We start from the raw sequence: 27,915 nt of genomic DNA, 5'->3' as shown, positions 1-27,915 counted from the left end.
CTGTGCCTGCCTCATAAATATTGCATCTCCTTTCTACCCCACGTTACAGCCACACCCTGGAGAAATTAATTCTCATGCTTTTTACATTGCCATTAAGAACTAAATAGCACAACACAGGAGACTGCAGAGTCTGAACCTCACTCAGACAAATAAAGAAGGCAGCATTGCCTGAGTGGATGGCAGTAAATCACCCACGATGAGCAGGGATAGTCTAAAGACCGCATTCCAATTAGGAATGTCTGCTGCAGCACTCACTACTGCTGGCTCACTTGTGACAGAACTCACAGGTGGAGCAGCAGTAGCAAATCTGAAATTCACCAGTAGCTGACAATTCATCCTTTATACAGTAACTGTGAGCTACTATCCAGGAACAGGGATTCATAGCCCTAGTGAATGCCACACGTCAAATAAAGAGTTCTTCTACTCCCTCTGAAATAGATAAATGCTTCAATGGAAGTCATGGAAAGAAGAACAATACCAAAACAAATGCATTTCACACATCACAGGGAGTGAGCTGGTCGCCCAGGTTCCAGCAGCAGGAGGAGCCAGCACCCACCAGACCCTCAGCACAGGTGTTGGGGCATCCTTCCAGGAGCACTCCCACAGCCCATCACTCACCAGGCAGCCCCTTCCTGGAACAGCAGTGGAGCCACAACCAACACAGGCTTCAAGGGTCTGCAGCTCTGTATTGTCCCTCAGCCCAGCCTTTTATACCCCCAAGTCAATGCCCTGCACCTGTGTGCCCTCTGTGCCCTCTGTGGTTGGTCAGTGCCCCTGGGCACTCCATGGCTCGTTCCCTGCAATGCTGCTCACCTGTGCCGCACAGCTGCAGCCACTCAGGGATGAGCCACAGCCCCACCCCAAGCACCACTGACTCTGTGCCTACAACATTCCTTTAAAATTCCTTTAGTGCATTAAAAACTGTACTAACCCATGGGAAACCCACCCCATTCATCAAAATTCATAATCTGCGTAGCCAGGGTCTCACTACACACATTCTTGGAAGGAAAAGCCTTCTGAGCACAGAATGTCTCTCTGCAAGCTTAAGGCACTGTAAAAATAATAGTTTCTGGACAGTGATAATTATTCACAGAATTCCCAACCAGCACCAGTGGTGACCTAGACCTGAAGTTCAGTTACAAGAGATAACCATGCCATGGACATAATTTCCTTAATTCCCTTTATAACTCTGCTGCCTTTGCTATACAGAAGTACATGGGGAGCCAAAGCCCAGGGTCACCTGCACTTACAAGTAGGAGCTCTGAAACCCAGCTGAGTAACCCCAATAGCCTTCATCCCAAACACTGAGGCAGATGGAACAGAATTCCCAGAACTGACATTTGGCCAAGATGGACCACATTGGAAAATAATAAAATCTTTTCACTGGAGAAAAAAATTATGTCTTGTTTGTTTGCCTTCCATCTCTGACAGGAAATATAAAGCTGTTATTTCTCTATTACAGCAACAGCCACTCCTGGCATTCCAGAAATATGCAGAGCAAGTTTTTCCCACAAGAAAGCAGGGAAAATAGCTGATGATCTGTTTTCCCAGCACTCCTTAAAGTACAGGAGATCTGTATAGCAACGATTAAATGAAAGCTGGTGGTGCTTCCTCGGAGCAGAGGCCACCTGATAAGTAAAGCCTTTATCCTTTTAATACGTGAAGGCAAAGCGTGCAAGTTACCTGGAAACCCTGGAAAGCAGCTGCTGGAACATCAAGGATGCAAAACAATAGATGCCCTGATGATCAGTGGGAGTCATACTGGAGAAGGGTATTGTTAGTTCAGATGGGGAAGGAGAGAGAGGAGTAAATAATTTCTTTGTATCACTGCTGTGAACGTTAATTGGACAATTATAACAGAAGCCACTCCAATAGTCTGGGGCTCCCCTTAAAGCAGAGGAGGGCCTCAAGCAGCTGAAGAATGGGAAAAGACTGAAGAAGAGGTGGAAAGGAAAAAAGAAGGAAAAATTTTAAACACAATGGTTGTTCAGGAAATGTTCGGGATGCTCTCAGCAAACATGAAAGACATTAAAAATGTTAACCATTTCTATTCAGCTGTTCCCAGCAGCTTTAAAAGCCTCACTGCAGCCACATCACCATTTGACAAGAGCATCTCTAAACCAAGAAATTAAGGAGGGCCTTTTCCAACAAATGGAACAGAAGTCAAAATAAAAGTCTGTTGATGTAATGCAATAACAACAAAAACCCCACACCATTCTGCTAGCCATAAAATATTGTAGAACAATCTAATTTCATAACTTTCACCTTTATCCTAAATGGAGCAGTGGGAAAGTGACCTCCAGAATCCTCGTGAAAGCTGGGATTTAGTTCTCCACAATATAATTCACCTTGTTAAAAATTTCCAATACCACTAAGGTCAAGGCAACAGGCACAGCTTCTTCATGAAGCTCAGAGCTTCTGTAGCAAACACTTCACAGAAAAAAACTCTTTGCCAGGGTCCAGGGACTTACCAGTGCCTTGTCCCACCCCATCTGCTGTTTATCTAATTAGGTTAAATTCCAAGACCTGGGAGAAGAACCTCTGGTCTTCTGTTTGTAAAAATCGTGACGTGACAAAAGCTGAATCTACACTGAGGTTTACAAACACTACTTAGCTTGGATTAATGTGCTTCAGTCTGAATTTAACTGTGTGCAGCTGTTAAAATGATTTAGCATCAGGAGCAATTTCCTTGCATTTTGAGAACCCCATGCAGCATTCAGAAAAAGATTAACGTATATCCAGGGATTTAAAATGTAAGTATTTTTTGGTGCTCAGAAAACTGGAACAACAGAAGACTGCAGTCCAAACAGCTTCTTCATTTCAGTGAGGTTTATCCACACTGGGGAAAGACAAATTCTAAAGGGTGAAAGACAATTCATTTACCATGCATTTACCTACTAGCAACCTACTAGCCTCAAAAATAGGAATTTTCATATATGTCACTGAACACACATCAAATGGGAGCAACAATCTTGGCTGCTCTGAAGATGAAAAGTACAACGAGAGGAATAAATCACTCATTGTTCCATTGTCTGGATGATTCAGTGCCCACTGCACGGCAAAGAAAAGGAAAATCTAAGTGGGAAAATCCATACATCCAGCAGTGTCTGGTGTGTACATACCAGACTTTCGGGGCCCCAGCTGGGTAACCTAAATTCCAGCAAAGTCTCTGCTCCTCCTGTTCCCCAGTGCCTGGCTGAGGGCCTTTGGCTGCTCCCAGCTAACAGGAAAAGAGCCTCAGGCAGCTGGCTACATCCTCCCATATCTACTGGCAGACTGGGGTTTTTACAAATCCAAAGGAAAGCAGCAATCCAACAGGGTGCAAGATACCAGGGATCTCAGCAGTCTGTTTCATCAGGACTGCGAGGCAGTCTGTAAGAAAATGCTTCTTAGGGTCAGGGAAGGAGGAGAGCAGGAGCTGGAACTCAGGAACTGAAATCAACTCCTGTCTTGCCATGCACAGCTCTCCCCTGCAAAGACACTGTGAGCTAACTCAGAAAACTATTTCTCATTGTTTTCATGTCATTCAGGTATCCACCTTGAAGATATGGAGCCAAGCCTCTCTACAGCTTGCTTTCTTCAGCGCAGCCTCCAAATAATAACGTGCCATAAGAACATTTCTCTCACCTTTAACCTGCTCTTCAAAATTGTACCTCTTCACCAAAACAACTTCTCATCTCAGCTGGAAACAACAAATTGCAAATACTCCATTTATCCCCCAGTGAAGCAAATACAACAGCAACAACGACAAAATCAAGTAAAATGTTGATGAAAACACAGCCAGGCAGTAGCAACACCCACTAAGGACAGAAAAATGAACTGGATTTGGCTCAACACGTGGGCATATCCACTGGTTTCAGGGCAGGGCTTCCCAGGGCAGAGAGGCAGAATTGACCTAATCCAGCATCTCCCAGGTCTACTCCTAGCTCTGTCCTTCATAAGCATCTAGGGAAAGCAGGGATAATTCTGTACCTGATGGAGCTGTTTAAGAAGGGCTGAACTCTTACCTAAAGTCAACCTGAGCAATACAAAGTTTAATCTCAGATTTGCCTTGAAATAGCCCAACGAGGATCCCAAAACTCAGGTAATTTGCAGTGCTGCCATAAAAAGAGAAGGAAAAAAAGTCATCTGAACTAAGGAGAACCTTGCTGCCTCTGCAATGGCATCTGCCATACCCAGGTGGGGAAGTGCCCTGGCACTGCAGCTCTGTGCCCAGGCAGGCCAGGATGAGCAGTGCTGCTCAGGGCTGCTCTCCTGTGCCTGCACTCCAGGGGCAGACAGGAGCAGTGGGCAGAGAGCAGCTGGCAAGGGGCACTTCCAGGGGGGAAAGCCCTCTGGCACCCAGGAGCAGAGCAGGGTTCTGCAGGGCAGCAGCACCCTGTGCACGTCCCCACTGCCAGCACAGAGCCTGGCTTCTCTGTCAGCCCAGCACTGAGCCTGTGTGAGTCCAGGGCAGCAGCCTCTCTGCTCTGCCGTGGAAAATGGACAAACCTGGTGGGAAGGAGGGGAGAAGGCACCAGCCAAGGTGAGCACGGCCAGTGCCAGAGGGGACATCACTGGAGAGTAAAGACAAGCTGCAGCAGATGCTCTGGGCTGGAGTCAGGTCATGTGCAGAGAGTTCACAGGGGACATCTGCCACCAGTTTGATCAAGGCACCCCCAGAACCATCCCTGCTGACCTTTCAGCATCACCCAAAACTGAAGCAGCAGAAGCAGGAACACAGCTAAATCTCAGTGAAGCCTTTCTTACAGGGATTGTCCCATCTCTTCCTGAAGAGCCTCTAAGGCTCTCACCATCATCCAGCCCCTCTAGGGACTCCTGGCAGTCCAAAACCCACTGTCCCCACAGCACCCCACTCCCTAAAGCTCCACCCTCCACAAACAAATGAAAGAATGGTCACATAACACGCAGTGCTTGGGATTTGTGGTGTATGGAGCTTGTAAGGCAGATAAAAAGATCAAGTTCTGCCTTTAATGAATTGCAGCATTTTAAACAAAATCATCCTAAAGGTATTACTGTATGCAACTTATTCAGCAAATAACAGACAACAAGTAAAAACATTTTTGCCTAAATAATCTCAGCAGCACTAGGCCCTAAAAAAAACCCTAATGAATCTGGAAAAACAATTAGGGCTTAATAACATTAACCACCTCAGAGGATGACAAGCCATTATACTGTAGGCAGATTAGACACATTAGCTATTAGTGGCTCTAATGATGGTCTTACTCCTACTTTGACCACTTTGCAGCTCAAAATTGAGCAGTTTTACCATCTGACTGACAGAACATTCAGCATTTGTCAGACAGGAGATGCTTTCACTGTATGACTACCCTGAACCTCTGGTGTCTTGAAATGTAAAGGCATCCATTGCTAATTATGCAGGTATTTATATTTGAAAAGCAGTTCTGGAAATCCATTCAAACACAAAACCCCCATTGAATCATTCCACAAGAACCAGACCAGTCTGGTTCTTGCATAAGGAAGAACAGGGGTCAGACCTTTCCATAAGGTTTGTGGCTGTACTGAGAGGAGAAGGAAGCAGCACTGGAGACTGAGGGGCCACCAGCACTTGGTTGCCAGGGTTCAACCCAAACTACCCCAAACTACCCCGATGCTGGTGCTGAACTTGCTAAGTCACTCAGTGAAGTTGTCCTTGGTCCACGTACAGAAGGCAAAGGGGGAATAGTCTTTCTGAGTTTTGAAAGACATGATTTCATCAATTAATTACCCAACATCCCCTTCAGCAATAGGAGTCCCGTGAGTGCATGGGAGGAGAAAGTTCCAAACCTAGCAGGTGTTTGCTCTGTGTAGCAAGAACCTGGCATTGCAATACCAAAAATGCCACTCTATTACACAAAGCAGCACTGGATTTTTAGCCCAGATTAATTCCAATTTATGCTTTAAACTGAGTAAAACCAAAATTGTCTGTTAACCAGAACCTGGCAGGAGGGCTAGGGAGAACAGCAATTAACACTGTCCTTACATAATATTTTATTAATAATACATTAAAGCACGCTTAATATTAAACTATTATGGAAAGCCATATTATTTGAAAGTTCAGATGCAGGTTTTCTGTGAAGCTCTATCCCTCCTTTCCCATTCCAACAGAGACTGACATTCTCTGGAATTTTCCAGCAGAAAGTTAAATTTGGAGTTTGTACAGCTGGCTTGCTTAGGGACATCAGGACCAGAGCAAAGAGTTTCTGTTAACCTCAAATATACAGCAGCTTGCCTGACATGGACTTCAGCTTCAAAATCTTCTTTCATGAAGAGAAGCAAATTAAAGCAGCAAAAATAGAGTTCTACTTCACAGTGCTGAAATAATACAGTTTACTATACTCACTACATATCTCCAGCATACAATTTCTCTTAAAAACTACTTTTAAAGCAGATTGATTTAAAGTTCATTGTATTTAGTGCTGTACCAACTCATCAAGAGGCTCAGAAAAGAAACAACAGCTCCTTTTATTGCATGAGACTCTCTTCAATAGCATCTCTGAGATAATCACTATGTTTAGAGAGTAGGAAAACATATGGGCAAGTGGAATAGCTGATAAGCCATGCAGAGTTTTTGTTACTAAACCATGTGGTGGAAATGGTCTAAAACTGTTTTGTAAACTGAAACTGTAGCAGCACTACCAATCTTCAAACAACATTTGGTTTACTAATTTGACAACTAATAGACCAAACTCTTTCCTACATAACCTGGGGGACAATTTAAAAAAAAAAAAAAAAGCTGGATTCATCTACCCCCAAAACTGGGGGAATTTGGTGCACAGGATCAAGATTAACTAATAGTCAAGAAGATCAACGTAGCTTCTAGTGTTAGTTGCTTTAGAAGAGGGATCCTGCCCTGGACCTTATAGCCAGTTCTGTATGAAAGGCAGGACTTCTTCCAGGCCTGCCTAAGGAGAGAGCATCAGCACATTGCTGCTCATCACCCATCACTGCTCAGATTTCCTCCAGGCTTTGGGGGCTAACCAACAAACGTGCATTCCAAGAACTGTAAGGTTCCTGTTATCCCAGCAGACAAGATGTTAAGCTTGATATTAACATCAGCTCCAGTTCATGACAAAGGCAAACACATTCAGAAAATACTGAAGAATTTGAAATAAAACTGTATGCCACTTAAAAACAAACAAAAATATTTTTAAAAGGGACAATAAGTCCCTTGAATGTTGGATCTGATTCATTTTACTGAAGAGGGTATTTCTGGAGGCTGTTTGATTACCACTGACTCTGATCTTTAATTTGCTACTTGGAGGACAGGGACAAAAAAACAGCTTCCCTCTGGGAAAGGGAGGGAAATCTGCCTTTCTCCCAATTGCCTGTACTGTACCCAACATGTGAGAAATTTTTGAGAGGACGCAAGTCTCCACTGCAGACGCTTTTAAAGAGACTGATTAAAAAATCCTGCCCAGCGCAGGGAGCCGGCCGGTTTTCCCGGCTCGCAGCTGTGGCAGCTCGGTCGCGGCATTCCCCCTCTCCTGTGCAGCTGGGCAAGCGAGGATTATCGCCATTTCCCAGGCACGGCAAGAGCAAAGGGGAGAGAAAAGGTGCCTTTTCACGTGGCTTCTATAATAAACCGCACGGAGCCAAGGAGCGGCGCGGAGCCTCCCGAGGCTGCTGGAGCGGGCTCTGGCTCGGATGCGCATCCGGGGAGACTTCCCTGCATCCAGCGCAGGCATCCCGGAGCCCCAGGGCCGGGCTCTGTGCACACACATCCCTGCGCATCCCGGAGCTCCAGGGGCCGGCCTCTGCACACACATCCCGGAGCCCCAGGGCCGGGCTGTGCACACACATCCCTGCTCATCCCTGCGCATCCCGGAGCCCAGGGGCCGGGCTCTCCCTGCAGCCCCGGCTTTGTTCGCAGCCACGGGCGCTGCCGGTGCCGCTGATACCCGGGCAGCGAGCAGCATCCCTTTGTGCAGGCGGCCGCCGCCCCCTCGGAACCCATCCCTGCGGGAACGAGCCTCCATCCCCGCGCCGAGCCCCTTCTCCTCCCCGCAGCCAACGGAGACACCCCGAAAAAAGTTTTGCCGGGCAGAAGGAGCCCTGCCCGCCTGCCGCCCGCTGTGACAAAACAAAGGGTCGGGGGAGAAAGAATGAAGTTGTGGCTGGGGCTGGCAGCGGGCCGGGCCCGGCTGGCGGTCCCGCTGCCGTCCCCGCTGCCCTTGGGCCGCGCACGGCGGTACCTGAACAGGGCGACCGCGGTCTGGTTCCTCCTCCACGCCTTGCCCTGCTGCAGCAGCACCCCCTGCACGATCTCCTTCTCGTCGGGCAGCCGGTACACGGGGAACACGTAGAGCCAGCAGAGGACGAAGACGCCCAGGGCGCTGGCGCCCACGGGCAGGCGGGTGCGCGGCCACTTCCACGGCAGCCCCGCCATCCTCCTCCTGCTCCCGCAGCGCCGCCGCGGCTCCGGGCCGCGCTCCCACATCAGGCCCGCGCCATGCGGAGCCGCGGGCGGGGGCCCGGCCCGGCTCGGCTCGGCCCGGCCCGGCTCAGCTCCGCTCAGCCCCGCCGCCCGCCGCCATCGCCGCCGGGGGCGCGGGGCTGCTGCTGCCGCTGCGCCGCGGCTCGCTGCTCTCGGCGGCTGCCGCCCTTCCTCTCAGTCATTTGGTCCCTCGCGTTCCCCGCCAGATGATGCTCCGCCGCTCCCCGCCCTCCCTCCGCCTCCTGCCGAGCCCCTCGCTGAGGACCGACCCGGTAAATTTCCACCCCGCCCCGGCCGCGGGGCGCCCCGGCCTCGCTGCCCGGCCCGCCGGAGGGAGGGAGCGAGCGGAGACCTCGGAGCTGCGGGCTCGGCTCCGCCGCCGCGCCCGGCCCCCTCTCCGCGGGCACCGAGCGGAGGGAGGATCGCGGGCTCGGAGGGAGGTCCCGCTCCGCTCTCGCCCCGGCTCCCACCGACCGCTCTCCCGCTCCTTCCCCTTCCCTCCCGGCGCTGGCTCTGCTCCCGGCAGAGGCCGCAGCTGCTCCAGCGCGCCCGGCGACACCGACCCCTGCCCGGGCTCCGGCCGAGAGCCCCGAGAGCCCCGGAGCTGCCCGGGCTCCGGCCGAGAGCCCCGGACCCGCCCGGGCTCCAGCCGAGAGCCCCGGAGCTGCCCGGGCTCCGGCCGAGAGCCCCGAGAGCCCCGAGAGCCCCGGGCTCCAGCCGAGAGCCCCGAGAGCCCCGGGCTCCAGCCGAGAGCCCCGGGCCGCGGCCGCCGCCCCCGCCCGCTCAAAGCGCGCCCCGCACGAAGGACATCCTACAGAAAGCACAGGGCAAAATCTGCGCGTTAAGGCTCTCCCGGGAGAATGCGGCGAGCCGGGAGCACGGCAAGCCCCAGAGCAGAGCGAGCCCTGCCAGCAGCGGCAGCTCCCGCGAGCAGCGGCGGAGGGCACTCGCTCTCTCCAGCCCCGAGATGAGGAGCTCGGGGCACACCTCGCAGCTCCCTGCAGGGGAAGCAGAGCGACGAGCGCTGCTCTCATCGCCGTGGTGACCCTGAAGAGACCCGAGGGAATGCCATGGAGCTGTGTCCGGGGAGGTTTGGGCTGGATCTCAGGAAAAGGTTCTTCACCCAGATGGTGCTGGGCACTGTAAGAGGCTCCCCGGGGAAGTGCTCGTGGTATCAACCCTGACACAGTTCAAGAAGCATTAGGACAACACTCTCAGGCACACGGTGGATCCTTGGGGTTGTCCTGTGCAGGAGCAGGAGCTGGATTTCGATGACCCTTTTGGGTTTCTCCCAGTTCAGGATATTCCCTGATTGTCCGTGCCCCTGGGGTGGTTGGGTCTGTGAAGAGAGCACAGTGAGGGGCTGATGGTGCTCCAGCCCTCTGGGGCTGCTGCTGCCGTGCTCACAGTGAGGGAGAGCTGGCAGAGAAGCCACCCACAAACCGAGGAGCAGCAGCATGACCCTTGCACACCTATGGCAGTGCCCAGCTCAGGTTTCCCTTGGGGAATTCATCGGCACACCAGGCTGAGGGTGCCACAGCCCTCAGCCCTCTAAACCACCAGTGCCATCGTTGATGCCAGCAGAGTGACCCCAGCAGTGGAAAGCACTTCTGATAACCAGGCGGAAACATGAGGCACGTTCCACTCCTCTCAGCATCTCAGTGGCAGATCTGCCTTTCACAGGCCACTCTCTAGTGCCTGCACAGAGGCAGATTCAGCCCAGGCTGGTTCCATCCATCGGCAGCCACGCCTTTCAGACCCACTGGAAACACTGCAGACTGCCACATAACCTGGGTGAGCAGCCAGCTGCTTCCCAGACCTTCAGCACATGGAGTCTCGGCTGTTCTGGGGCAACTTTCAGGGCTGAGTAGAAATTAAGGGAATTAAGGAGTAATTGGGCAAAGGAGGGGAATAAAGAACAAAGTTTGATACAGTTAGTTTGGTATCTCCTGGGCCTAAGGCAGCAGCACTATGCCATAAATACTAGCTGGGTGTTTCAACAGTGTTTTCAGCTAGAAATCCCAACATTCTTAGTTCTCAGTGCAAAACTAAACCTGGAAATCTCAATACACTTTCAGTGCTTGAGAGAAAGAATAACATTCTCATTCACAGCATGTTGCTGTGTAGAAATATACACTGACAAACAGAACATTTACTTCATGATGTCTAATGAACATAAAAAAATGCCAGAAATATGTAATTGCAGAAGAAATATTATTTTCATTTATATTTGATATGCTACAGTTGTCCGGAGTGTTATAGGTGTTCTCTCTGGACAAAACTGGGAAAAGAAACTGAGCAAGGCATTTTGGTTAACCTCTAGAATAAAATATTTAGAACCAGGTAAATATTTTAATTTTGGTGGGGAAATTATTTACCAACAGCAGAATAAACCAGAATCTGTTCAGTCACATCTATTAAAAACAAACAGAACCATTCCGTCTCTGTAGACTAATTCAAACATAGTTAGAGCCATTAAAAGTAAAACAAAGAAAGTGATTGAAAAAAAGATGAACAGAACTGTATCCCAAATTAGGTCTTGGCTGTTTGTTCACCTTTGGTTGAGAAGAGACAGACTGGATGCTCTGTACTGCTTTGGAAACAAGAAAGTGGAAAAGAACGAGAGAAAGCAGGAATGACTTCTCCTTTCAATGTGCCAACTGCTTGCAATGAATTAAGTTAAAGTGCACCCAATATACACAAGATTTTGGGATATCTTTTATTTGTGGTCCTGTGGGAGACTCCTAAGCATTTCCTGCCCCATTTTGTGAGTCCATTTCAGCATGGAGCCTCCAGGCAGGCTTCTCACAGGGGTGGTGCAGGGCAGGAGCTCCATGCCCTGCCTGCTGCCCCGAGGACCAGCACAGGGGGGGCAGAGCTGCTCGTGCTGCCCTGGCTTGCCGCGGGAGCTGGAGATGCCTGCCTTGCCCTGCCCTGCACAGCCGGGCATTGCAGACGCGCCAGGAGAAGCCCAGAGCCAGGTCTGTCACTCTGTGCAGCGTCATCCCTCGCTGTCCTTTCCCCTGGCAGCGAGCCCCGAGGAGCAGCACACCGCTCCTTTCTGCTGGCAGAAACGCCTGAGGGTGGACAATAAACAGGAGTAAGAATAAAGTGCCAAAAACGAACCTTGCTTACGAGCAAGTAGCCTGAAACACTTCAGTGATGCTTTGCAGTTGTTGAGGAGATAGAGAGATGGTGTGATCAACAATCCATATCCTTACATTGAAACATAAAATTGATATTCGGGCATGATTCCACTCTTTTGAACTCCATTTTAGTGATAACTGATGGTGAGTTTAACCTCATCTCCATTAACTTGGTTCCAAACAAGATCCCAGCCAGAAGGGCCAGATAATCCTGAGCAGGGTCTGTCCACTACAGAAAGAAAAAAAAGTTGTTCTGAGAGGTGCCTTTAAAAATCAGCACAGGGAAAAGCAAGGACAGCATGGAATAAAACGCCTTTTAAACTCCAGGTGACACGGCGTGCTGCTCACGGATCGGAAGGAAACGCCGTGCTTGTTTTCCCAGTTTCCCCAAAACGCAGAGCAGGATCCCCTGCGTTCCTGCGCTGCCCCTGCGGGTGGAGCTGACACTGCTCAGCCAACACCTTGCCCAGCCACAGCTTCCAGGCTTTCTTCTTTCCCCTGCTCCCAGCCCAAAGCACTGGCGAGGATTAGAACTGCATCCTCCAAAAGATCCAGCTTTTGCCTGCTTTCATCTGAAGCATCGTGCACTCCTACAGGCATCCCCCCGTACCTCGTCTTTGCACTCTCTCAGCTCTCTCACTTTCAAAATAACAGGGAATTTCCCTGCACTTCAGCATCCCACACACTCTCTGTTCTGCAGAATTTAGCAGAGGAGTTGCCCTGGAATCAGTTTTCAGGGTTTGGCATCCCTTTAGTGGATGGAAATGTCACCATGCCATATACCTGGCAAATCCACCACCTTCCCAGTGCACCCCTTACCTAAACCTCCTTGCTCTGCTGTGCCCTCTGTTCTGCAAGTATTTCATGCTGTGTTAGTAGAGTCTATATGAAAATTGGGTGTTATTTTTCAAGGGAAAACGAAGCTGAAAGAAAAGTAAGCACTCCGTGTGGAACCCCAGCCCTTATTCCCTACTGCCATAAATAACCAGTGCTCCTTGGGTATGGTTTTTTTGACCCAGTGTGCAACACAAATATATTCAGCAGTCATCACCTGTCTGAACTATCATTTCTTCTGTGTGGTGTCACCTGTGAACAAGTTGATTTCTCTGAATTCCTTCTGTTCGTCTAAAACTGGCATCTGAATCTCAGAGCAGCACAAACACTGAACTGTATGAATGGAGGCACAGTTGCCCTGTTGGAAAACTCCCACTATGCCTCTCCCTATCAGAATTTACTCTGCAGCTCTGTTGAAACCACCCACAAATGTATATTCTCACTGATGAAACATTTTAAGCCCCTAATTTGACAGACAGTTTTATATAATCCTGTTAAAGGGGAGAATTGTAACTACAACATCAAATTAATTCCTGCAAAGTCCTGGTGTCCAAAAGCTAACCAGTTTTTACCTGGCTTGTACCAGTTGCACCAGTCCTCTGAAAAAACATTATTTTTTATGCAAAGACAGTTTTGCCACATTTTCCCCTCAGCTGTCATGCTGTAATAGTACCATTACTGTGACAACATCTGCACTCATCCTTCCAGCTGCACAGAGGAGTCAGAGTGCACAGAGTGAAGCATAAAATGGGGGAGAATGACTTACTGGTGAGAGACAGAGCTCATTCTCTAAAGCTGAGAACCTCTTCTACGAGCAGTGTTGAAAGGACTTTCAAAACATCTTTTTCTGCTAACAGTGGTGTTGGCTGGTAAAAAGGTGGAAAAAGAATGAGTGAAAACATGCAGGAGTAATTGACAAGGAATGTGTCAAGGCATTAGCCACAGGTACTTTGCTTTTTGGTTCTGCATGGAAAGAAGGTTTTCTCATAAAATGGAATTTTATGTGTTCCTACACAGGCAATTTGTACCACCTTACCATTGCTGCTGTACATTATTGAAGTAAGGCATAAAAACCAGACTTCTGTTCTACAGCACTGGCTTCAAGATGCCTCTTTAGTGTGTTTTAATGCCTAAAAACCAGACTTCTGTTCTACAGCACTGGCTTCAGGATGCCTCTTTAGCATATCTAATGCATGTGAAAATGCCCATGTAAGAGGTGGGTGGGCAGGAGCAGCAGCAAGGTGAAGATAAGCAAGTACCTGGAGATTCTGGGTGAAATTCCTCCCTGTGCAGCTCTATGAACTGTGCTGCAGTTAGTGGGCTTACTCACAAAAACAGCTGCTCCAAGGGGTACGGGACTTGCTGGGGTAGCACCAATTAAGTTCTGTTCAGCCTAGAGAAGGGAAGGTTGCATGAAGACCTCATGGCAGCCTTGCTGTGTCTGAAAAGGCTGAAAAGGAAGCTGAAGAGGGACTTTCATCAGGAACTGTAGTGGTGGGAAAAGGGGGAATGGGTTCAGACTCAAATGGGGAGAATTAGGTCAGATTTACAGAGGGAACTCTTCCCTGTGAGGGTGCTGAGGCCTGGCAGAGGCTGCCCAGAGCAGCTGTGGCTGCCCCATCCCTGGGAGAGTTCAAGGCCAGCCTGGAAGGGGCTCTGAGCTACCTGGGACAGTGGAGGGTGTCCCTGCCCATGGCAGAGGGTTGGAACTGGATGATCCCTTAGGCTCTTCCAGCCCAAACTGCTCTATGGCTTTGTGTATTAGAACTGACATGCCAAAGATACTGTGGCTGGAATTAATGCACAATTTGTGAAGGCAATAAAATGCATCTAAAAGGCACAATAGAACATGCACACCCACATGCACAGGGACTACAAGCACATCTCTGAAGCAAACAGGCTCTTCCCTGGTAAGTGCAGCTCCTTTTCCTTGGGAACAGATTCTTACCTCATGTCTGACATTTGCTGAAGTTTCAATTTGAGCAGCTGCTGTCAGGAAGCCATCATTCATAACTTAGTGTTGGTTAATCCTGTTTGTGAGAAGGTTGTGTCTGATACAGAGGGGGACATCATACATTTGGTCTCACAATAACTAATCCCTCTAGATCAGGATGCAGTGGATAGAAGAAAAGCAGAAGAGAGGAAAAAGCTTGTAAATGTTGTTGCTCTTCTTATCACAAGTGATCCTTAGTTCTGACTAGGGAGAAACCTGAATTTGTGTGAGGCATCAGACCCCTCCTCTGCTGAGAATTAACAGCAGATCTAGGTGATGGGATTTGTTCAGCTGTCCACCCTGGAAAAGGTGACAAAGAAAAGGATGAGGCAAGAAAAGAGGATGCAGAAATGTGTTTAAAGACAGCTTCCACCAAGGGTGGCTGAAACCCTCACAGCCCGGATAGAGAATGTCTAGAAGGAAGCCTCACGAACACTCTGGCTGTCAGTGCCCTCCTCTGGCAAACACTCAGACCCTGAGCACAGGCTGCTGCTCTGAAGGGTGCAGGATCATGGGCAAAGCCACATCCAGCATCCACAGGGAAAATGGAAATCTGACTTCAAACAGAGCAAAAAGCCAAGGCTTCAGTGATGGAAGTGAAACAGCCTGGCCAGGTGGAGGCTTCAGGCACAGAACCAGCACAGAGCTCGGGTTCATTGGCAGGTTTTGCATTGGCAGATTTTCCATTAACCCATACATCAAAGGCCAAAGTTCCTGGCCTCATAAAAGTCTTTCCAAATACATTGACATACAGTTGTGTCAGCAGCAAATGCATACAGCAGTTCTGCTATACTGGAACCAGAACCAGGACCTCCTTGCATTTTTTAGGAGGCTGCAGAAGTGATTTTAAACTTTTCTGGAAAGAAATTGTTATTATCCTTATCTGCTTTTAACAGAGAAAACAGAGACAGAGACTTGAAAATGTTTGACTGATGACCGAGATAGATTTGTAACAGAGACTTCTTCAAGCTAGTACAATGCTGTGGGACATGCATTGCAGAGAAATTCAGCTGTGATTCAAATTGTTGGATGCACCAACAGCTAATATTAGTGAAGTGCTTCAAGGTCATAATGATTTTTTCTTTTATGGCCTCCAAATTTAAGCAGTGTCACTTCATTGGGACCCAGGCAGAAAATGTAAAGTTTGGTTAATGGGCAAAAAATAGTGAAAATTTATTCTGTCTCTTCACAAATATAATTAAGATGGAAGCAAGGCTCGACACAGAAATTGTCCACTAAAGGACAGAGATGAAACTGAAAACAGCTGGAGTATTACTTTTCATGCTGGGTGGCAATCCAAACTGCAAGTGAAGGAAGAGGGGAGTACCCTGGGACTGTGTGTGGTTTCCAAGGGAAAGCAGCTCCCACAGGGATTTGCAGTTGTTGCACAGAGACAGCATCAACACCATGGCTGAAAACTCCAGAAATGCAGAGCAGGGACCAACCTGCACATTCCTCTGCTGAACTTCAGCCATTCTTTGCACCCCAGACCACAGCAGCTCTTTCACTGTTGTCAAATCAGATCCCACCACGGACTGCAGACACACAGACATCTTCAGCTGTGGGGCTTCGTCATTCTTGTTCTTCTCCAGGTCCTTACTCAAATGTGAATCCCTTTGAAAAGATTGGAGGGGCTGTGCTTTCCCTCTGTTTTGAGATTAGTCCTATAAACCATTTGAAAGGCAGGGAAATAAGAGTTTTGTCTCTTGAGAAGAGACCCAGGAGATGGATGGCTTTGTCTCACAAAATGTCACACTGCCATGCGTGTCAGGCAGGGAGTTTCACAAGTCATTAATTCAGCCAGCTGGTGGGAGAGAGTCTAAGAGATAACATAAACTGCTTGGGAAGATAAATATCAACAAAGCCCTTTTATTTGGAGACTCAACATACTTTTCAATCTGCCTATTCACTTTGTGGGAAATATGACATCATAAGTTTACAGTGTTTTAGCATTGTTGCACAAAGAATAACCTTTTGAGAGGGTAACAGAAAATTGCCAGTGTGTCAGAAATTGAGCAAAGAACAAAATCTTTGATGTGCAAATAATCAGTCACTGATAGCAGGTGTGATTCTACCATCATTAAACATGATTTCTGCTGAACTGGAAGGATCAAAATATACATTGCTGTGTAAAATAACCAGTCTGAATTGAGATGACACATTACTGAGTGCCATTCAAAAATCAATTATTAAAATGAAATCCTTACTTGCATAGCATGTTGACTTTTGCAGACTTGAAGATTCAAACAGACATGAAAAAATGTTGGGAAAAAAGCGTAGTGAAGTGCCTTGAAACAGCCTTGGAATGTAGGCCACTTAACCAAGCTACATGAAAACACCGAGCTCCTTCAAGTCAGGACATGAGAGAGCTGTAAATTGTGGTAAAAGCTATTATTTTAGTCACTGTAATCACAAATTGAGAGAAAAAGAAAGACAAGGATATCTCTTTCTGCAGTTGTCTTCAGAGAGGACATGGAAGTGAAAACACTATTTGTGGATGCCCAAAGTGGAGCTGCCTGGGCTCTGCAGAGTCCCAAAGAGTAGGAGCCTGTCCCTGCAAGAGCAGAGAGCCCTGATGTGCAGGATGGAGGGGGATTTCTCTGAGCTGACCCTGCATTCTCCACGTGCTTGCCTTCACCTTCCTCAGGGTCTGAGCTGGGTTTAGGTTTGGCTTCTGTTGCTGGTGATGAGTGTGACCAGGAGGTGTCACAGGTCCTGCCCTGGGACCCCAGCCCCATCTCCACCCACCTTCTCCTCCCAAACAGGAGGGGGAAGCTCTGCCAGGAGCTTGTGCTGCCCCGTGAGGGCTGCCAGGCTGCTCTCCCCATGCAGGGGTGATCATTTACAGCAGCTGCTCCCAAGGTGGGGATGGCAGGAGCCCCTGGAAAGGCCGAAGGAAGCTGTGTCCCCCTCCAGGGGCTGGGCAGTGGAAGGGGGTGAGGGAGGCTCCAGGCTGAGCCCAGTCTGGTCCCCAGGGGCAGCTGTCACTGCTGTGTGACAGGAAGCTGTAGCTGCCATTGGGGTGTCCCACAGGAGCAGAGGCACATTTCCAGAGGGTGACACCACCAAGCACCGTGTGGATCTCAGCTTCCCTCCCTGGGAGGGGAGGGAGAGCCAAGGAGGTATTTCAGCAGGAACGTGTGCTCACATGCCTGGGATTTGTGGCAAACTGGAAAGTCTCTCTTCAGCAGCAAAGAGAAAACACAATTCTGCCCACGTGGAGTTCCACACTGTGGATGGAGCTGTCAAAATACTTCCCACAGCTGAGACCTGGAGGACAGACAAACACTCTGCTGCTGCTGAGAGCCATTGCTGGGACAAATAATGGGCTGTGTTCTGCACTTACAATAATTACAAACATCCAACATCCTGCAAACATCTTGCATTTCTTCTCCTTCCACAGATTTTCCACACTGTAACTGTTGAATAAGCAGATAACTGCTCAGATGGAAATCTGGGAGCTTTGTTGGCATCTGTTTGTAGTTTTACAAGGATGAGTCTGTTTATGGCGGCTGAAGAGGAGGCGAATGTGGAAGGACAGCTGGGTAAACCTGCAGGTGATGCTTTTCATCAGCACAGAGCTGGTGGAACAAAGATGTTCTGTCCCTGGGGTCAGAGGCTTTATGATTGCTGGCTTTGGAGCATGGATGAGGGCTACAGTCAGGCAAAATCTCAGCCCTAGGATTTAGATATAGCCTTTGCTGCTCTGCCTTGGGTGCCATCTAGATTAATTCAAAAACTGTTTTTTTCCTGCATGACACAGATTGCAGGAGCAGATTCCCTTGGGTTTTCAGTCAGTGTATGTCTAAACATTGTCTCCAAATTTTTGGGTGATGAGTTCAAAATATTCTCGTGCCTAATTCCAGTGATTCATTTTGTGATTATTCAATATGAAATGGCCTCAGGTGTCAGATTTCCAGAGGGGTTAAATACTCACAACTCAAATGATTCAGTAGCTCTAAAATACAGTTATAAAATCATTGGAAGATCATATTAAACCTAGAGAAAGTCAGCAAGGCATTTCTGAGCTAACTACCCATCATCCCTTCTAATAAAGAAAGGATCTATTAGACCAACTTCAACCAAGTGTATTACCTAATTTCACAGGGAACTGAAACATTTATCACAATGTGAAGAAAAAAATGGGGAGCATTTAGAGTTTAAGTTGATTTTCAGTGTGTCTGTTAAGATTTTCTTTCCCCAGATTGTTAACTTAGGAGCACTTGAGCACTGAGCAGCAGTGTCCTAATTCACTTAACTCCATTTTCCCATAGGATAGAAATTAACCCACACGTAAGTTTAAATATTCCAAAAATAACATAATTACCATGATATCAGCCACTCAGTGCTTTATTGGCTTCTGTGTTACCTCTGTGTCAGACCAGAGTTCGATTTCCAATGTCTCCAGTTCTGTACCCTGGTTTGCAGGAGCAGCAGGTTTTGTGCTTGTCTCTCTGCAAGCTGTCCAGTTTTGCCTCTGGACTTTTTGCTGGGTCACCTCCAAGCATTAACTCGAATTTTCCAGCAGTTAAAACCCCATGAAATGAGATGCACGTGTTTGCATCTTTAGGTAGGAATCTCCCCAGCACAAACATGTTTGCAGTGCTCGTGTACGTTTGTGATTATGCACATCCAGAAACAGCAGAAATGTATTTGATAAAATCACAGAATGGCTTGGGCTGCAAGAGACCTTGAGCATCATCCAGTGCCACCCCTGCCAGGGCAGGGACACCTCCCACTGCCCCAGGGTGCCCAGAGTCCCTCCCAGCCTGGCACTGGATATTCCCAGGGATCCAGGGGCAGCCACAGCTTCCTTGGACACCCTGTGCCAGCCCTGCCCCACTCACAGGGAGGAATTCCTTCCCAATATCCCATCCAAACCCACTCTCTGTCAGGGTGAAGCCACTCCCCTGTCCTGTCAGCCCCTCCCTTGATCAACTGGAAAGTTAAGGAATAAACTAGATTCTGTGAGTATTTTACTGCCTCATCCATCTCAGACCAAGAGTTAATTTTCAGAGATTTCCTTAATCCCAGAAATCATAATTTTCCAGTCTGTTCTAGATGTTTGAAGGTTTACAGCTCAATGCCACAACTCAGAAGTTGTCTCAGCACGTTGGTGTTTCCCCTCTTCATTCCAGCCATACATCTATTCTTTGCATAACTGCATTTTTTTCACCAATTCTGACTGTTCTGAGGCTTCAGGTGCCTTCAGTCCCCTCATTTTAGCAACTGAAGAATTTTTTTGGACATGATGCCAGAGAACAGTCAAAAATATTTGAATTCCCTGTCATACAGGTAGTCAGGGCTAATATAATATGAGATTTTCTTATGGGAAAAGTAAGCATAGCTAGTAAAATGCATAGAAGTAAAATTTGTATTTAATTTGATTTCTTGTCATCTCCATATATCACATTTTCCTTTTCTCTTGCTGCTCCACTCCCACCTATTGTCATAATCTGCAAATTACTTTAGTCTGAGATATTTCCTGTGTGTTAACTGCATTTCATTGGCTGCCAATTCAGTTTTCTGTTTCTGCACTTGCATTTGTATTTAGGAAACATGATGAAAATTAATATCATAATTATACCATTCAAGCAAATCATATGAATTAAATCTGTGTCTAGCCAGCCAAAAATATCTGTGGTTGCCATTGGAGTGTGCATTTTTTTCCTTCTCCAGCAGCATCATGAGACAACGTTGTGGTTCAAGGCCAGCCAGCAGCTGAGTACCAGAGTGCCCCATCCCTCTGGGAACTCTATCCCAGACAAAACCTGGGCAGACAGAGGGAAGAACTGCTCCCTGTGTCACTCCATGGGCAAGGACTCCATGAAGGAACAACACCCAAAATCTTCTCCTTTTTAAGCACCACCTTTTAACTTTCTCACTAAATATTTAATCTGATTCCCACAGAGCTCTTGCAGAACTGTGGCACAGTTCACCTTGAACAAAGGCACCAAACCCACACACCTTTTGTGCCTGCCCAGCTGCAATATCCTATTTACCTGCACATTCCTCTGTCCCAGCACCACAGGAAGGCTTCTCCTGTTCCCCTGAAGGTCTGCACAGTGCTGCAGCTTCCACAGGGATGTTCCATGGACTGGGCTGGCACCCTGCTCCTAATCCTGCCCCAGAGACTCTGGGGGCTCCAAATCAGCCCAGAGACCTCACTGGCAGGATCACACCCTCACCCACTTTGCAGAAGGCATTTGGGCTCTGCAACTTCCTAATGGAACGAGCTGCAAAGAAATTAATGGAGCACTGTTGGAATCTCCCCCAGAGCAGCTGTTTGTTATCAAACAAACCCATGCCTAACCCACCCAAGCCATTAATCACTCCCAGCCTCCAATGTCAGACTCCCTAATGGCTTGGGCAGCTGCTTTGAGGAGTCTCACATCATTTCCTGCCAGATTTATCTCTAAAGTACAGCCAGGGTGCTCGAGAGATCAGCTGCTTGTCCCACACACCTTTTTAACTGCAGAAACTCAGGACTTTGTGCTTCATTAAATCCAATGAGACAATGTAGTTGTTTTATTGAAGATTATCAGGTAAAATCAATCAGGTTAAATTTGAATTATTTCTTGCCCTGGGATCTGAGCAAATTTCTGTCTAGGCTATTTTCATATTCTCATTTAGTCTGGACTCTGATTTAATTGCTGTAGTACAGACCCCTTTTATTTCAGAGGGGCCTGCTTGGATTTTTTCAGTTCTAACCTGTGAGTTCAGACAAATCATAACAAACCTTTCTTCCTAGGAAGTAAACAACAACTTCCTTGAATCTGATGCCACTCTAATTAATTATTAAAATAACGTCAGTTTATTTGTGGGATAGGTGACTGTAAAAAGCAATGTCCATGTGTTGGAGGTTAGGATTTTTCCTTTGTCAGTTGCACAACTGACAAAGTGGAAGTGACAATTTTGTGACTGTTTGCAGTTAAAAAATGGGTCTGTCACTTCTGGAATAATAATTGGAGAAGAATTAAAATTTCTAGATAAGAAAGCTGCTCTGTGTCTAAAGAAACCCTCTAGAGAAAGCTGTGACATTTAAACAGCTAGAAATGAAGAGATGGCATTAATGCTTCCATAGAAGCAACCACCCCTCCAAAGAGAAAATAATCAAACCCAGCTACTTCAGTGTGCTACTTCAGATATTTCAGCTGAATACTCATGCTGTATACAACTCTTTGGCCAGTCCAAGACCTGTTGAAGTTACTCACATTCTGCCATTAGCTACAAAGGGGAACTAGATTTGCCTTGCACAACAATCAAGGGCTGCAGCTACTTACAGGCAAATGAATTCATGGCAGCTTTGGTTGCAACAGCTACAGCATTTGGCAAGATGATTTAACTGTGTTAGTGATGTGTTCTGGTAAGGGCCAAATTCACACACTTCACATCTAAAGGACAATTAACCCACAAAATAACAGAATTACAGGATCATAGAATGGTTTGGGGTGGAACAGCTTTAAAAGTTGGTCTGTTGGGAGGAGAGGGAGGTGTTGAGGAGGTTGTTGGGTGCATGGTGGGAGTGGACACCTCCCACTGTCCCAGGCTGCTGAGCCCCTTCCAGCCTGGCACTGGATATTTCCAGGGATCCAGGGGCAGCCACAGCTGCTCTGGGCACCCTGTGCCAGGGCCTGCCCCACTCACAGGAGGAATTCCTTCCCAATGTCCCATCCAAACCCACTCTCTGTCAGGGTGAAGCCACTCCCCTGCCCCATCAGCCCAGGCCCTTGTGAATAATCCCTCTCCCCCTTTCCTGTGGGCTCTCTTTGGGCCCTGCAAGGCCCCCAGGGTCACCCCAAAGCCTTCCCTTCTCCAGCTGAGCATCCCCAGCCCTTCCTGCCAGCAGAGCTGTCCATCCCCTGCCCACCCTGAGCCTGCTCTGGGCTCTGCAGCAGCTCCAGCTCCTCCTGGGCTGGCCCAGCCCTGCAGGGGCTCAGCGAGGGGCAGAACCCCCTGCCCTGCTGCCCACGGGGCTCTGGATGCAGCACAGGACACAGAGAAGCTCTAACATGCCATACAAAAAAGATTCCTCTGAGGAGAATGAGGGTGGGACATCTGTAGTACATCCAGCTTACACATTTACCTAATGCACACACATTAAGACAGTGAATTTTATAAAGATATTTATTGTGCAAGAATGATTTTCATGCTCATTTACAATGAAATAATTAGTTTTAACAAATAATCATGCCATTGCTTAATTTGAACACTAAACAGAATATTTACATTCAAGTTTACATCTTTGTTCAAGTTCCATGTACGATGTTATCAGAATTGGGCAAGAATGCATCTTCAAATCAAAGGCTTTTTTGTTGTGGGTTTTTTTTTTTTTTTACAATATAATATCATCACCTTTCAAACTTTTACTGGAAATGACAAATTTCCTGTCTTTGCAGTGCCCTGATTTCCCAGCTACAGCACTGGAAAAGAACAAAAAAATAAAAACCCCGAACACAAAAGGAACCTGCAGGAACCAGTGTCAGACACATAAATCAATCTCCAATTAGCCAGACATTCAAACAGGAAGGAGGCTGCAGAATAACCTCTGCACAACTGATTTTTGGGGGACTGTTTATGTCATCCTTGAAACAGATCCGGCCTCAATGAAATGAAGCTCAGGACAATTCTTTCACTAAGTTTTAGGTAACAGAAGACCTGCTTTGCCAACGCTGAAGTGAACACCTTGTACTAGCACCAGACACAACCTGGAATTTTTTGTGGTGGTCTGGGGTTTTATTGTCCCACCACAGGGATGCCCAGGATCACAGCTTTGTGGTCTGGCAGATTTTTAAAAACAACTAAAAAAAACAAACAACAACCCCCAGCTGCCAAATAGAAAAAAAATCAACAAAATAAGAAAAAAATACTTTCAATGAGCAGAAATTCAAACTAACTTTTTGGTACTGCTTTTTCCTCTTCACACTCTGTGACGTAAAGGAATTTCAGAGTCCAGCACATGTTTCCTTGGCCTGCACACAAATCTCTCCCTTCTTCAGCAAAGGTTCCCAACACAGACTTCCCAGGCACCTCCCTCCCACCCTGACCGGAGCTGAGACAGACAACATTCAAACTCAGAAATGGCTCTGAGTGACAACTGATCAGGGTCCCACTGAACAGCTCAAAAATAGAACAGAATTTTTCCTTCCTTCCACAGTTCCATGAGATGCCTGCTATTCTGATCCATGTTCTCCTGTGAGTGCTTCACCTGCTGCCTGGTTTCACAGAGCAGTAGAAGAACCAGAGCACACCTGCCAGCTCGCTGCTCTGACTTACCTAAGTTATACGACAACAAAGAAAGAGTGATTGTCCTGGATTTTGGCTGTGAATGTCATGGAGAGAGACTGACTTTGAAGATGCAAACCTAACCATTCCCGCGTTGTAAATAACCTGTATATCCAGCAGAGACGCTGCCCTTGCTGTGCCTTCATGTGGTGACATCTCCAGCAGCCCCCGTGGGCTGAGCGGCGGCCGCAGGCTGCGGCGGCAGCACCTCCAGCTCGGACTCGCGCACAAACACCACGGCATCCCCACTGACGTTGATCAGACACTGAGCCTGCCAAAAGACAACGCCCGTCACCAAACAGACACAGATTTTGTGTCTGCTCACAGCTGCTAAATATAACTGCACAGAAAAATCAACAGGGACAGGGAGAAGGGAGAATTGTTAGAATTTATTGGTGAGGCAACCCGTGCCGCATTTTCTTTTCTATGTGCTCACTTGTGTGCTACCTAACATGCAGATGGACTCCTGGAAGACCACCACAGTGAAATACCTGGATATCTGTATCTGCTTTCCTTACTGTTTTGAACATATTTGATTTACTGAATATTCTGTTATTGTCTTCACAAATCAAGGTTTGTTCCTTTATGTACAAAATGGAGCATTTTACATCAGCAACTCCAGGTACTTTCTCATGGAGTTAGGATGGAAATCTTACACTGCAACATCAGATATACCAAGTAAGTCCTGCAATTTAGTTATTCTAGCAAGCTTGGCTCTTTTATCCATCTGGGTATTTATGAAGCATCCTAATAATTTTGTGTTAATACAAGAACACTCTTGGATTCTTCAAACATTATCCAAGATATCAAGAAATGTTGTGCAGCTATGGCTTTACAGCACTGCTGTTCTTTTAAGACTTAAAATGTGTATTTGTGTTATACTAACCACAACAGCCCTTGTCATTTCCCATCCCAATGTACCTGATTTTTGTTTGGGTTCTCCATGAAAACACACTGCTTCATGATGTATGACACAACTGCATTCCCTCCCAGAGCTGCAACGTGGGCTCTCACCATGGCAAACACTTCAGCAATGAAAGCGTGCAGGAAACCACTGACACCACCCTCCTAGAATGGAAAAATACACATTACATATGATATTGGGTCTAGCTACAAGATGCTGAGTACTTCTCTTACATATTTATCAGCTGGAAATTCGGTGAATCCTAAATGGTGTGGAGAACTGTAAAGCCATTCACTGTTTGAAGGGTCATAGTTACAAATCAGATGCGGACAGACCATTCACAGGGGCCTGGAGTGACAGGACAGGATGGCATAGCCTCAAACTCACAGGTACAGATGGGATATTGGGAATGAGGCATTGTTCCCTGGGATGGTGAGGCCCTGGCACAGGTGCCCAGAGCAGCTGTGGCTGCCCCTGGATCCCTGGCAGTGCCCAAGGCCAGGCTGGACACTGGGCTGGAGCAGCCTGGGACAGTGGGAGGTGTCCCTGCCACGGCAGGGGTGGAACAAGAGGGTTTTAAGGTCCCTTCCAATCCAAACCATTCCATGGTTCATGAAATTCTTGGAAATTCCCAGTGAGGAGTGACCATTACCTTTGATCACTGCAACTTCACATAGGTTAATGACTGTCATTGGTTCCCAACACTCACTAACAAAATGATCCCTCAAATAAGAAGTAAGCAAGGGATAGAGCAGAGACCTGAGCTATTCAAGCTGTTCATTGTTTTTATTTTCCCCCTTGAAGTGCAAAGGAACTTCTAGCCATCGCATTTCTTTTTTTTTTTTTTTTTGACTTGATGGTGCTTGTGGGGCATTTTTACTTCTTTGGTGCAAAAGTGAAGAATGTAAATTGATGTCTAAGGAGAAGGAAAACAACCAAATATAGATTTTCCTAGAAAATCCTTATGAAAGAATGTAAGCAATTACATTGTGAGGAAAAAATCTATTGCAAACAAACCAGGCAACTAACCAAAGAAATAAAAATCCATGAAAATGCTGAGAAAAACTGATCCATACAGAGCTCACAGTTGGTTAAAATACATACAAAATTTCAAACTTCCAAGACGACCAGACTTCCCACATGACTCTGTGTATGTGCCACTGGAGAAAATGGAAGAGGCAGGCAGAAGAAGAGATTGAACTAAGCTGAATTTCTAAGGGCTGTGCTCATTCCTACAAGTATCATGTGTCCGGAACAGACTCATAAAGGCATAAAAAACCACATCTTGGATGACAATTTACAAACAAAATGAACAGGTATAATTTTATCAAATCCAGCATAAAGCTGGAATCAAGTCAGCTGCAGCAAGAAATCAAAATGCAATGCAAGTTCGTAATTCTCATGGAATTTTGATTTTGTCCAAGTTTTTCACAGGTAGAGCAACTGATGGGAAAAAAAAAATGAATTATAAGCCTAATGCAATACTGGATGGCAAGAGGTAACAAAATGATTGTAAACACCCACCTGTAAACAGCAGAGCCTAAGAACAATGGATGAGTCTGACTTGAAATTATCATTAATGTTTCATTCTATCATTAATGTTTTATTCTGGTATATACTTCAGCACTACCACAAGCAAAACATAAAGCAATACAGAAAAATGCTGGTCATTACTTTCTTGCAGGAACTGAAGCACACTGCTGGAGTTGGATATAATGACTGCTCTGTTCTGACTCCATTGTAACTCAAGGCAATCCTGTAGTAAGAGTAGTTTGTACCTTAGCCTGTGTAGCTGAAATAATTTAAATTAGCTCCCCTGGGTGCTGGAAAGAGCACAGTGACAGCATCCCAGGGACTGTGCAACATTCCAGCTCCAGGAAGGAATCACACACTTGAGTGCCCTATTCTTGCTGGGATCTGCTATCACAGATACCAAAGCTCACCAGCTATTGCATTTGTACCTGCAGAATCTGCACTTAGTGCAGGACTGTCCTGTGACCATTTCCCTGCTTTGACATCCATCTGAAAACACTGTCCTTTTCACACAGGGATTTCTCAAGTTAAAAGGGCAAGTTAGAACTAACTTGCAAGATCTAAACAAAATGTTTGTCTGATCCAAGTTTCTCTAGAGAGTTCACAGCCCATTTTCAGGAAGACTGATCATTTCTATTAACATCTGCTCTGTAATTTCAGCAATGTGTAATTAGGAAAAACCAGCAAACACTTCAGCACTGACAAACCAGGCAAGAGGTACACTCTTTCTGTGGCCAAAAGCAAAGATACGGCTACTTCCCAAAAGGACAGGAAAATTATAAGGAACATGGCTTGCATTTGGACATGCTCAGAGGATTATTTGTTCTCCCAGTGCAGATGGAGATCAGGGTTTGAACATCACCTCTAAGCTGGTTGTGTGGTCACGGACTCATTGTGTAACTTTTGATGTTCAGCACACAAAGTTTAGTTACAGAGAATGCACAGAATGTAATGTTAAAAATCAGCATAACATTATCTATGATATGGGCAATGTTATTTTAACCAAAGAATTAACCAAATACACTGTGAAGTTCCTCACCGAGCTCGCTAAATGAGAGAAGAATAGATGATTTATTTTCTTCAGCATTTAATTTGGGTTCAAGTGATCCCAACTTCTACCACTGTTGGTCAAAGACACATTTTTTCCATACACTTCTGTTTAAAAACTCACTGGTTTAGAGCTCTATCCAATTCAATAGCCATGGCAATTGTTAACTAACCCCTTGCTAACAGTGCCAAACACAAAACAGCCTCATGTGCTCCACGACAAGAGCAGCACAAAGGAACTTGCTCTGCACTCAGCACCTTCCCCCAAGTGATACAAGTTCTACTCCCTGGCTGTGCCACACTCAACTCAAACCTCTGATTCTTGCAACAAGCAAAAAATTGTTTCCTGACACAAAATGAATCCTTTCCACGCAGCTCACCTCACGTAAAGAAGTGGTTTCTCGTATAAAAAACATGTTGATTATCCCAAGGTATTTGGTTATCTTCGCCCCAGGGAGAAAGGAAAGAGGTGTCATCTTAACAACTGAGACAGTGGAATTGGTGCCCGACGGGACAGAACGGTGCCGCAAGTATCCCTCAGCCAGTGGACTTGCTTTTTCAAGGGAAGTAGCTGAAAAATGGGAAAAACCAGGAGAAAATAACTATCAACATCCATCATTGTTGCTCAAAACACAAAAACTCTTCTTTATGGTTTTCCAAATAGCTTGGTGACAACATTCAGCTGCCTGTGATGCTCAGCCATATACGTGAGAAAGGAAATCATCATGCAAAGCAT

The 27,915-nt window shown here is 46.8% G+C and overlaps 2 protein-coding genes and 1 long non-coding RNA gene across 29 annotated transcripts in view; all 3 read right to left on the bottom strand.

Moving 5' to 3' along the window:
• The window catches only part of ST8SIA1 (ST8 alpha-N-acetyl-neuraminide alpha-2,8-sialyltransferase 1), a 94,394-nt gene extending 85,099 nt beyond the window's left edge, over positions 1 to 9,295 (bottom strand). The window contains exon 1 of one of the 4 annotated variants that reach the window (XM_064421526.1): positions 8,196 to 9,295. In XM_064421526.1, coding sequence (XP_064277596.1) covers positions 8,196 to 8,440 — 245 coding nt within the window. In that variant the 5' untranslated portion in view covers positions 8,441 to 9,295. The remainder of the gene's footprint in view (positions 1 to 8,195) is intronic. The other 3 variants (XM_064421525.1, XM_064421524.1, XM_064421523.1) reach the window with 3 other exon arrangements.
• Positions 9,296 to 14,382: 5,087 nt separating this feature from the next.
• LOC135301421 (uncharacterized) lies at positions 14,383 to 20,637 on the bottom strand. The gene is made up of 3 exons (XR_010363191.1): positions 20,413 to 20,637; positions 15,856 to 16,024; positions 14,383 to 14,518 (listed from the first exon to the last, which is right to left on the bottom strand). It is a non-coding gene; the product is annotated as an uncharacterized LOC135301421 (long non-coding RNA).
• A 1,886-nt stretch (positions 20,638 to 22,523) lies between these two features.
• C2CD5 (C2 calcium dependent domain containing 5) overlaps positions 22,524 to 27,915 on the bottom strand; it is a 55,927-nt gene continuing 50,535 nt past the window's right edge. For all 24 annotated transcript variants that reach the window (XM_064421486.1, XM_064421491.1, XM_064421485.1 and 21 more), the window contains 3 exons: positions 27,560 to 27,750; positions 24,617 to 24,763; positions 22,524 to 23,966 (listed from right to left, as the gene is read on the bottom strand). In XM_064421486.1, coding sequence (XP_064277556.1) covers positions 23,838 to 23,966; positions 24,617 to 24,763; positions 27,560 to 27,750 — 467 coding nt within the window. In that variant the 3' untranslated portion in view covers positions 22,524 to 23,837. The remainder of the gene's footprint in view (positions 23,967 to 24,616; positions 24,764 to 27,559; positions 27,751 to 27,915) is intronic.

This window comes from Passer domesticus, chromosome 5 (genome assembly GCF_036417665.1).
Source record: "Passer domesticus isolate bPasDom1 chromosome 5, bPasDom1.hap1, whole genome shotgun sequence".
Taxonomy (NCBI): domain Eukaryota; kingdom Metazoa; phylum Chordata; class Aves; order Passeriformes; family Passeridae; genus Passer; species Passer domesticus.
The sequence above is the reverse complement of the archived record's forward strand: the minus strand, read 5'-3'. Positions and strand labels throughout refer to the sequence as shown.